Genomic DNA, 12,563 nt, shown 5'->3' on the forward strand with positions numbered 1-12,563 from the left:
CCCTACCACAGATGTGACATTCCATGCCACGCCAAGGTCCCCCACTCCAGCCACCACCCGGCTCATACTGCATCAGACTCTCTTGGCCGTTCCTGTGGTGAGCCCAGAGGAAGGGGGACCCATGTCAATCCTTCGGGCTGTGCCTGGCCGAGCCCCTTGGGTGGCCGGCCACCAGGTGCTCCGAATTGAGCCCCGCTCGGGGCCAGCTCCAGAGAAAGCTCCAGAGAAAGCTCCAGTTAGCCGCATCCGGGCAAGGGAAGACTGGATCCAAAGTTTTTCTTCTTCATGGGGGTCTTCTGAGCTGCGCTTTGTCTGGTCTCTCACCTGGAACCTGTTTGCCTTGGGTGACCCTACCAGGGGCATAAAGCCCCTGACAACATAGCTCCTAGGATCACTGGGATGTACAAACCCCTCCACCATAGTAAGGTGGCAGCTCACGGAGGGATAATTCTAACATACTGAAATCTATCATTTCTGTTTGTTTTCAAAGTCATCTTTTTCATAACTAGTTCAGCAAATGTGAAGCCAGAATTTGTAGTTCTAAGCTCTAAAAACAAACAAGGAACCTAATCAAGAGTCAGAAAAACTGCATCCAATATATCTCAAAATATCCAATGTCTCACTGAGTTTGCTTTGTATCCCAGCAGGGAGGACCCGTCCACCCCAGAGTTCAGTGTCAGTACGGTGGATGAGTGGTTAGAGGCCATTAAGATGGGCCAGTACAAGGAGAACTTTTCCAGTGCAGGATATGTAAGCTTGGACTCAATCCTCTACATCAGTGTCAGGTACAGATAAACTATTATGCAATCTCAACAATGCCTTGATATTTGACGGACAATTTTGTTGTTTTTTTTTTCTGTCAACTGTTTTATAATATCTTATCTTGATATTTTCTGCCTTCTTTTTAGTGAATTGACAAAGATGGGTGTGGCTCTAGCCGGTCACCAGAAGAAGATTTTATCCAGTGTGCAGAGTCTGCAGACCCAGGGGACGCACATCCAAGTATAACAGTTTCCACATAAACACACACAGAAAGAGCCAAAAACAATGCTCCTGTAAAGATGTTGTGATGGATACTCTGTGCTTGGTCCTCCACTGATTTTGAGACACTGAGATGGGGACTACATGGACGTTTAACTTCTTCACCTTTTCGCCGTTTCACCATTCTCCCCATCCACAATGGGCACTGCAAGCTTTTGCACCGTTGCAACAGCAGCACAACCATCATAATGGAGCAACAGAAAAGCACGTGTCCAACAACAAGCCTACATCTAGAGCATCCCTGGCTGTTTCACTTCATTTCAGCTACGAGTACATAAATAAATTTAAAAAATAACAAAAAAAACAACAGATTTTTAACAAAAGAATGACAAAAAACCAAATTAGAATAACTATCATCACTGTCTGTGAGGTTTACAGTCAGTTTGTACTGTCCTCTCATTTCTGTTTTTAGTTTTCACCTTAAAGAGTTTGAAAAGGGTGACGAGACATGTATATGTGTAGATATGTGTTTATAGGGGCTGTAGAGATGGACCTAACGTTTGTATTGTTGGTGAGGTTTACAATGCTCAACTGTTATAGGAGTTTTTACCTAGTACATGTACGGCCCCTTTCATGCCTCTGTGTTCTCAGAGAATCAAGGGTTGTGCCGAGATTGTGAAAAACATGAATGTTTTGGGGTGAGGGGAACAGATAAACTGGACCTTTAGCTATATAGAGGGATGCCACTTTTGATAGCTAATGTAAGATGGAAGTGTGCTTTGTTTAAACTGTGTATTTGAAAAGGACAAGGGCTTCCCCATGACCGCTCTCAGACATGCTTCCATAGCAACTACACCTGGGGCACAACTACTAGTCTACTTTCACTCATGGTGTAACTGCAAACAAAGAAAAGCCAAAAACTGCTGAAATTGCAGTGGACCAGAGTATTTTCTTCCATAACCGTCTGTTTCAAACACCATTGTCTATTATGTGCAATGTTGTGGGAAATAATTGCCTTCTAATGATTCAGACTTATTAAGAAAGTTAGTGATTTGTGTTGAGCAAAAAGGTCATGTAAAGGTCATGATAGAGATGACACTGTTAAGAACGTGTAATTGTTTTTCCAGTGTTGTGCCATGTACAGTAAGCTTAATATGCTCATCTGGGGAACATACCACCATTATTTTGATACTTTTCTCTTCCATCAGCTCCCATAAGTGGATTGTTACACACGGCCAATCACAGTTATTACAGTGTTTTGTCCAAATAGTCTGCTTGATGAAAAAGAAAAAATATTCACTGTCATGATGCTTGGCTCTATCACTATGAGAGGGTTAACTTAAGCTGTTTCACATTAATGTTAGCAGTCACGCCAACTTATTTCAAGTTTCACGGGTTTTCACAATAAATCTCATTAGTTAAATTTAAAACAATGGTTAAAGCAAAAGGCAAATAAAGTTGTTGTGGATGTTTATTTATCAGATGGAGACTGCTGCTTCTCATGTTGTTACAAGGTTAGATATGATGGGACCCTCTTTATGTGCACTGCATTAATACCACCCGACCTGCTTTTGATGTATTCTTAAACCCAGTTTTAAAATGTGGTACTCTATAGGACCAACAGTGGCATAAAGTACGTATATATGCTTGTATCATAGTGTAAGATATGTACAGTGTTGATTTCCAATGTTAGAATGTTTGTAATGATAACAATGATGAATATGATGTTCTTTTATTGTGAAAAAGAGATTCTGAGTGCTTGTTCAGGGGCAGGTCATACAGGAGTAAAGTGACGAGAGGAGATTTGTTTGTCTGAACAAAGGAATGTAGCATGATTGCAAAGCTTCTGCTTTGATCGACAGGTGACAGTGACTGCAGTTTCTAATATAGAGTTACAATGAGTAGAATGCAATCTGATCATTAATACAAAGGCATCATTTTCTTCCCTGCTTCAAAACTAAACACACTTGCAAGACTACTGTTCTCTTTCCCACAATCTGAAAGAGGGGTGGTACGGTTGGGAAGTGAACGAGGGAGACAAACTCAGAAACACCCTTATATCTCATTCCATACACACTAAGAAAACAGTTCATTAAAACAAATCCAAAAAAAAACTGAAAACAAACTTCTTGTCCAATCATTTCTCAGAAACCATGAATAGGTCACATAAATTTCTCCTTGTCCTCTTGGTGACAAGATAGGTTTGTAGCCGGGGTTGTTTTCATTCTTTCCAAAAAAAAACAAACAAAAATACCATAGAAGTTGAATTCAAACTTAATTTGCATTGTACAATATCCTGGCAAGTAATGTGGTTCATCTGCTTGTAGGTCTCTTTGCTTGGTAAGTGTTTTTCTCGCCTCTTACCACAGATATAGTTGTGATGCAACGGGTAGGCAAAGCCAATTGGTGCCTCATTAATTGCATCACCCATTTTCTAGGCGACCAAAATGGCTCTATATATCTCTTGAAGCATCGGATCTAAACAGGTTTATAACCTGTATGCCCATTTATTATCCTTTCCAATGTGGAATTGTTCTTGTGGGATAAATAAGATGAGTGTCTCTTCTTTTTCCCTGCTCTCTCTCTCTGTGTCATGTGTTGTTTCTGGTTACTTGTGAAACGTCAGCAGCAGCCAAGGTCGAAGTTGAAATAATTTGAACTTTAAGTGCAGCAGTCAGCACCTCTCTCCCAATTGGAAAACCCTGGCACTGCCAAAGCGGTTTCATTGCTGATCACTGGATGGCAACTGGGCGCACTCCGCAACCATTAACAAAATGTCCAGGTAGCAAACATTGTTTCCAAGGACAAGGAGCACATATTTAACTAGGTTGGCAGACACCAGTGTATTTTTCTTTTGGGGTTCAATCAAGTCCTGGTTGTTATCAGAGTTGGGAGAGCAGTTGTCTCTTATTCTACTTAGGGAACTATCACTCCATCAGCCTCTGCCAAGGTTACCTGAGATACTCTTATCTTTGCCCAACAAATCAATTAGTTCTCATCCTAAAAGCCTTTTCTTTCATTGCAAAGCGAAAACATACAATTTCCTATCCACTTCCAAAATCCTCCTACTTACAGTTGCCACTTTGAGTGCACTAATGCACTGACACTGACAATTATAGCCTAATCTGCAAGGGACTAGAGTTACCAGGGGACCGCAAGTGATTTAGAAATTTAACACCCCCATGATAGACAGATAGACACACATACACATGCTCATGCACTGTTTTTGTCAATTTTGAGAATGCCATACCGCCTGATGTGACAGACATCATGATCCATTTCTCTCGGAAAACAGGTCAGAAAGAAATAGATCAGTTACTTTAAAATAAGTGGATCACAAGGGGATTGCTTATCTCTAGTGCAGACAGCGCACCAAGATTTGCTGTTATGCATGGAAGAGAAGTTGCCTACCAAGGTTAGACAGTGTGGATCGTCTAGAGTTAAGAATAACGTGTAAAGTACAATGCAATTACTTTATCAATTGCATAGGTGACATATGTACTTGAATTAAGATCACAGATATGTGTCATCAGCAGCTCAAAGTCCTCAAGTACTTGTAATTTTGTGCATCATATGCTTTCATTCTACAAATAGTCACAAATCATGGCAATATCATATAGCAATTATAGCTATTTGTCCTAGCTATTAAAACAATCATTGATGCCGATGGTTAGTGTGATTCAGGATACAGTTAAATAACATCGCAAGACCTTTTCTGTAACAATATATTATCTGCTAGGCCCTTAAACTTCAGGATCATTGAGGCAAGTCGTTGCTACTAACGAGCCTTTGTGACTACCAATGATTACCAGAGCGGGGATATGAGGAATCCCAAAACTGGCAAGTGGTTAGTGGGGAGGGGCTCATGATCAGAAAATGGAAGAAAATAGGAGGTAGAGTGAAACTGGGGTAAAACAAGCCATTATACCACTTCATAGAACGCATCTAACAACAAACATGTGTGATGTATTTCTTGCCAAACCATCCGGTTGGATTGTCAAATATGCCAAAAAATGAAAATAAAATTTGGAAAATCTGACAACACGAGCACATTCTACTCTTGCTAACTCTATAATTTCACTCTAGCGGACTACCCTTGACCGCTGGCCTTTTAGATGCCTTATTTACTGAGCTCTTGTTTGTTTCTGTTGCCCTATAAAGGCAGTATTAAGAGTAAAGTGTATGTAAAGGTAGTATTTATCTGTGTTCTTCAGATGACCTCACATTAGCACTCTGGTTTTGTAACATGTGAGAGACCCCTTCCAATGACAATTTCACTATGATTAATAAGTAGGGGTATTTCATTTTCTTTTGAAAGTATTAATATAATTATTGGATTTTCATGACCTGTCAAAGCTATAACAGTATTATTATTTATTTTGGAGGAACATTGCCATTCACTGATCCAAGGAGATGCAGAGAATGGATGCAATTGATTTAAAATTCGATACTTGGTTGTGCAATTGGTTTAAAGTGCACACAACAAGATTATCTCCGAATTATATTCCTTTGTACAAGCTTCTTCGATAGTACCACTTGAGACATTTTCAGAGATCATGCCCACACTTCAATTTCAGCCCTAGAAATCACAGGTTTCTTGTCACTATTCACTCTATCAAAGTTCACTATGTGGGTTTTGCGCGATCTCAAATAAAGTGTTTGTCCTTCATTCCCCACCCAGTCTGTGTTGTATCTCCCCTCTCTCCCTCTTTCCTCGGCCACCGTATGAAACTTATTTACCTCCATGCCAGTTTCCTCTGTCTTGCTTGTTGTAAAGGATGTAGGCATTCTAATGTCTTTCATGTCGCTGTAATAAATATGCTAATATTTCTAATTTCTCAGTTGAAGTCTGCGGCGTACTTTTTCTGATTAATTAACAACACATATGAACTAGTGCACAAATACACACACGTACACAAACAGAAAGAAATGTTCATTTGACTAAATCCTTTAGAATCCTTATTTATCAAAATGTCAAAATAACTGAAATGATTATAATCACTATATTGAGAGATTTAAAAATTGCTGGAAGCTGCAACCTAGCTGCAAGGTAACCCATGCAATTTTCTTGTTTTTGGTACTGATTGGAACAATTATTTTCTGGAGACACAACGTAAATGATCTTTACCAAGATAGGAACACATTACAATATGTCATAATATGTCATAATAACTTATTACCAGCAATTCTCCAACTGACCTTCTACTTTGTCTGTCTTCGGCAGGTCCTTTTTATTCACCCATTTTTCTTCGGGGAATAATGATTGGATGTAGGTTACAGTGCCCCATTTATCTGGGAGTTCTCATCACCTTCAAATGGCCCCTACTTAAACAATGGTGCGTAAGATGCTCCATAGAGATAGCAGTGTGTATTGAGCAACTTCGTCACAAATTGATAGTAAGCCTTCTCCTTATGAGCTGTTATTCACGTGGAGAGCAAACATCTATCCCAGCAGGAATCATTTCCACGATGCTCCATGAATAAGACACTGATTATATCAAGCCTGTTTGTGGCAAAAATAAGCATGTGCTTTGACATGGACAATTGCACTGTGCTCTATTCTGCTGCCAACCACAGGGTTCTTGCTCAATACTGGAGCGATTTCTATAATCTTGGTCTCTATCAATCATTTTAAATAATACACATTTGAAAATAGAGCTCGGTTTTAAAAATACTGGAATTATGCCTTAACCATGACAACTGAATGCCCTATGACAAAACTATCTCGAACTTTCAAATGTTCAATAATGTAAGAACGACGTGTTTTATTCATTCGGTTCCAAATACACTGCGCAAAATGGGCATTATGGTGGGATGAAGACTTGAAACAAGCAATCGGGATTATTAATACATGAATGTAAATAAATAAACTTGGGTTATTTTTTCATATATTTCACCACAGTTGCAACAGCAGAAGTCACATCCCAGCTGGTCATTATTTGCCATTAGCACATGCTACATACGCTAAATTAATCGAATGGAAATGCACAGACAGAGGGCATCAAATCTTGCTCAAGTGAATGTCAAACCAGTCTTGCAAAGAGGCAGCGGATGACTTGGAAATTCAAGAGTGTGTCACTAGCTCTGCTCTGACCTTAGAAGCTGTAGTGAAATTCACATCATAACACTCGCAAATGGCAAAATATATCCATCCTGCAACCGCATCATCATTATCAGTGTGTGTGGTTTGTGGGTTTCCTTACCAAGAGATAATTCTGTCTCAGGGGAGGGGGAAGGTCAGTGACTCCTGGCCTTGGTTAACCCCTTAATGCACTGGCCCAGTTGCTGTCACTCTATGTTACCGCCATTACACCTCATTTAGCCCATCATATTAGGCTCCATATTCCCCTATCGCATGCTTCCCCCCTCGTTCTCACACACACACACACAGACACACACACACACACACATACACAAACACGCACACAAACTGTCATTGAAAAAATTCAGAGCCTGTCCTCCATTTCCTCAGTGTCTATCTCCTCCAATTGCCAACATCTTAATCTTTCGGCTGGCCCCATGCATCCTCATTTTTTTTCCTGAGATCATTTCCCTTCCTTTCCAACTCATGTAGACAGTCAGAAAGGTTGCAACTAGTTCTCTGGCCTCAATTCTGCCATTATCTCCCCTCTTCTTGGATTTTCTGCTTTCCACTGCTAATTTCTCCCAAGTCAATCTATTCTTCCAAGTTTTAGTTTTTTTTGTCTCAAAGTCATATCAATATGGAGCCGACTCTTTGAGAGTAAACGCCTATTTTTATGGAACTGAAATCACCAATCTGTTGTTTTTATGCTATTAAAGGCCAATCCATACGTCTGGGCTTTTGTTTCCAGGTGTCAGAGACAGGGAGAATGTCATCTCACATATTTACTCTGGATAACATGTAGACTAGTGGGAGCTAAAGGCTTAGGCAATTGATTCATCATACAGCTGCGATTGGCATCATGTGCAAAGGTCAGGTGTCTCTTAGGAGAACACTTAAAAAGGCCATTGGTGACTGATGAGCCTGTCATGTTTCTATCACATACATCCACAAGTACCCTGTCTCTGTATATATTTGCCATTTTTCTGATCACCGTCTCTGCACTGTCCCCCCCTCCATTCTCTCTCTCTCACACACACACACACACACGCGTGCGCGTGCACAGACACATACGCACTCACATACACGCTATCCCAGAGGAATAGTAATTGGGCTCCTCAGTCATGCTGTCAGGTGTAGGTTTGAGTGTCCCCTCATGTGCAACAACAGACATTAAAATAACACAAGAGACCAAACAGCCATAGATCCACCATGACCTCTGCAGGGTCAGCCATATGCGTACGCCTGAGAGTGTGTGTGTCCATGGATGTGTTCGGGGCAAGAATTGATTCCTATGTCGCGGGAGTGTGGAAAAAGAGCAAGTATCAGAAATTGAGACAAAAAGGGAATAAAAGATAAAAATTTGAACCAAGAGAATGGATTTGCCAAGCGCTTGTTACATTTGCTCGGATTACTGCTTTGTTGCTTTTGATTGCATTGCATGTGTTCTCTCTAATCAAATATGGTTTTGTGTTTTCTCAGTCCACACTCACATGAACAAGTCAGTACCCTTCTGTCTCACGAGGTTTTAGTTTGCTATCAATGTGATTTCCTGTCTCAAATTTTCATCAGTAATCAAAGTTCCTGATTGAATTTGAAAAGTGAGCCCAGCTCTATAAATCGCATTACATGCCTCACTCACATCATGCCTGCTCTCATCAGCCACAGGAATGAGACGCCACTCTGTGTTCTCTGCATCATAGTGCATGTTTGTGTGTGTGTGTGTGTGTGTGTGTGTGTGTGTGTGTGTGTTTGTGTGTGAGCGCTCTTTTAAAAGAAATGGACAGTGATATTGGCAGAAATAGGATTTGATCAATGTGGTTTTTTGGTGGGCAGATAATAAAGAATAAAGAGAGGAAAAGTGTTTAAAAAAGCACAGCTATCTTTAATTTCATATTGAAACAGTTGTCAGCATCTGGTTTGATATATGGCGAGAGTCCGAAATACTGGCCGATTTCTGAAGGTGAGTTCCTACTGGATTTGCCATTGCAGCTATGGTTTGTGTTAGCCATCAAACAAGGTATTATGGTTGTGTTGTGGCTCATTTGATAAACAAAGCCAGCGACTGTCACATTTAATGAGCAAAACAGCTTCCATTCCCGTCTGTCCAATGAGGTGCGGCTAGTGCTGCATTTGTTTAACGGCACAGCCCTCGTGCACGCAACTGTGTGAGGCAGTGAAATCCATGACATCAAAAAACAAAACAGTTACTTTGAGCAAAACATGAGAATTAAATGAACGAGACCTTATGATGTGTCTCAGGTTGGTCGTGATCCACGAAAATGAATTAATAGATGATTTAATTTACGAGCAAGTGTGCAATTTGTCTTTTATCGAGGTCAAATGACTAACCGAGAAAAGAAATACAGCTCGACAAATATTTGCGCTGGACAGCTGTCACCACCTGCAGCCAACAACAGACACTGAAATACAGCGCAGGCACTTGAAACACCAGCGAACTTGGAACGACATACATTGTTTGAGAGGAACAAATAACGGGAAACATGAAAAAAAACAACGGCTCTGGAAAACTGATATATTTACAACATAATCCCTTACAGATGTGGAAATTTAATGTGATGTGACAAACTGAGATAAAATCAACAGAGTAAAAAGGCAAAGAAAATTTTTCTCTTGCTCAACTATCATGGGAGTGAAGAGGTTGGAAATTCAAATTTTGGTTCTATTATAGGAATTACACATACACACACACGCTCAACTTGGGTGCTAGTGCTCTGTGGACGTTTATTTATTTACCTGGAATGTCTTTCAAAATCTTGTCTTAAAAAAAAAAAAAAAAGGGAAGAGTTTTACCTCTGTGACTTCAAAAATCTTTTAAGACCTGCATGTGACAGCCGATTGCAGTACGTTGCATGATATTCTGCGCTTGTGGCTTATGCGCGGAGTACACGTGTTCTTGTGTATGCAGTACATTTATGTGCGTGTTCTCTATCCTGTATAATCAAGAGCAGCTCTTCAAGTGTCATCAATCAAGCTTTGATGATACAAGAAAAAGCTCTGAGACCGCAGCAACCCGACCCTTATTTGCAGTGCCTGCACCAAGAAGAGCTGTGTTAATGTTGGTCGCGCAGCCATAGCAAATGTGAATAAAGGTGTATGAGTCTCATGGATATTTGGATGATTATCCAAATCATGTAGTTCATCAGGAACCTCAGGACACTGCTTTGACTGTTGGCATAAACATTACCTTGGTTAACATTTGCATAGTTTCCTGTAACATCTGAGCTTCAAAGACTAACTGGCGTTCTCTCTGTACCCCTTTCATCATCTGGTCCTTTGTTAATATCACATGTTGCCATTCAGTTGCTTTGTTTGTCATCACAATGAGTGTAAATCAGTTGACTGTTTATGCTAATTTTGTTTTTGCTTAATTTAAACCTTCCCTGCAATTCCATAAATAAATTAAACATCCAACAGTACAATAATCGTTTTTTGCTATTTTTGCAACACCTGTCGGATTCAAGCCAATATTCTTCCTGTTTAATTTATTATTTAAGGCATTTTCTACGACTTTTATCCAAAGTTGATCACATGATTAGCTCAATAATTTTAATGAACTGATGTTTTCTCCAAAGCATTAAATAAATACCCATGTTAAAAATAGTAGATTTTAAGATCATCAGTGTTGATAATATTCTGCTTTTCAGGTATCTGTTCCTAGTCGGATAGCCAAGGACGAAATGGTCTTTGGTGAAGGTTCAGACTAGCAGTGATTCAGAATCACCCTGGTGATTGAGAGGCCGGCAGGCAGAAAGGCACCTTGCCCGGATTAGGGAGACTGGGGCACCGTCGGAGGGCAAGAACTTGGAGGGGAGCTCGCCGGCATTTGCGCAGCGGACAGGATTTAGCACCACAGAGCTCAGCATCCACAGGCCAAAAAGACAACTTGGAGCGATCAGCCTTTGACCTCGCCATCCACAGACAGAGATGTCAGGATTGGTGGGAAAATATTTCAGACAGCGGATGGAGGTATTTTATTTTCACAGTGCTTCCATAATTAGCATTAAAGCATAAAATAATTATTCATACTTACCATTTTAGGAGCATAAATTGCTAAATAATAAGAAAAAATTTATATTAAAATGCAGTCACCTACCCTGAGCATCCATTGTAATCCAATTACTTAGGCACCATTTTAACTCCTTTACCTCCTTTTCTTTAAGTAATGGTTTCCATCGACAAGATGGAATGTTTACTTGCCATTGATTTGTTGAAGTCAGGGATTTTGACAAGTGACACGCCCCTTACCCACAGAGACCCACACGCTTTTGTTCGAATAAACTCGCAGAGTCACAAACAATTAAAGTCAAAAATGTGCATAGATGGAAAGGCGTCATACAGATGTGCGGATATGATCAGGCACTGGCCACCACAAACAGCAGAGGAAGACTGAGCAGTGGATTTGGAACAGGTGTCAATATGATCAGTGAGTAAGGATGATTAGGAAAACCTTTCTGTGGTCAAGAGTTACTAACTTCCCATCTGAAAATGTATTTAACCATCTCTGTACAACTGCTGAAATCATTTTACCCCTATTAAATACATGAACATTAAGTACAATCCTTTTTTTTTTTTTGCTGAGTTTTGTTTAGCGATTTGTATTGTCCAATAAAAAGACACGAGGCATCTTAATTCATAGAGGATATCTACCATATCAAAGAGTTGGGATGTCAAACACACGTGCACAGGCATACACACAGACACACAGGAGGATGCACATACACTAAGCAAAAACAGATATACGCATATTCAGTATCTTCAGTATGTTTTTTGTTTAGTTTTGCTTGTCTGATAGAATATGCAAAAGATATTTTTGTTTTTATTGACTATATAATTACAAACCAGAAGTTGTTAATTGAGTATATGTGCATCTGATCACACACACACACACACACACACACACACACACAAAACACACAGCAGGCACAAACACTGAGGTAAGTGTAGGCAGTTGAGGCTCTAAATCATCCACACACTTACTAACGGAGGTTTGACCCAAATAACAGTGTAATTTATGAAGGCTTTTAGGCTCCCAGGCAGCCGTGGAAATAGAACAGAGAATAATGTGAGTCTGACCATGGCAACTTCACTTGAGTTTATGTCCTAGTCTTTTACTGGGACACATGTCTACAGTTCTTAATGATGCAGAGACAGTAAACACAACGTTAATGGACACATTGGTTTTACAGAGATGTTCGCAGCTGCAAATGCATGGCGGTGTAGACAATTACAGACATTCTCACAAACATGAATACTAAATAGGTGCGTGTACTCGCAGACATGTTTACAGAGATGTAATTAAAAAGCAGTAACAGCTCAGTAAATGGAAGCAAGATTGAGCGGAGTGATATATTCAAGAGAAAATGTTAATGTGAATTATTTTTGTAAGGTGCTGGGACACACTGCACCTCCAGAGCAACTTTCATGTGTCTTGGCATTGATTCTCCAAGTCTCTGGAATTCAACCTGAAGGATAAACA

General features: G+C 40.1%; 1 protein-coding gene across 2 annotated transcripts in view; it reads left to right on the top strand.

Annotated features, from left to right (window-relative positions):
* LOC147219015 (ephrin type-A receptor 3-like) overlaps positions 1-5,020 on the top strand; it is an 80,939-nt gene extending 75,919 nt beyond the window's left edge. The window contains exons 18-19 of one of the 2 annotated variants that reach the window (XM_086171948.1): positions 645-785; positions 909-5,020. In XM_086171948.1, the coding sequence (XP_086028074.1) occupies positions 645-785; positions 909-1,008 (241 nt within the window). In that variant the 3' untranslated portion in view covers positions 1,009-5,020. The remainder of the gene's footprint in view (positions 1-644; positions 786-908) is intronic. The other variant, XM_086171949.1, reaches the window with a different exon arrangement.
* Positions 5,021-12,563: the final 7,543 nt, after the last annotated feature.

Source organism: Fistularia commersonii, chromosome 25 (genome assembly GCF_037954325.1).
Source record: "Fistularia commersonii isolate RoL2024-O1a breed Wild chromosome 25, RoL_Fcom_v1.0, whole genome shotgun sequence".
Lineage (NCBI taxonomy): Eukaryota > Metazoa > Chordata > Actinopteri > Syngnathiformes > Fistulariidae > Fistularia > Fistularia commersonii.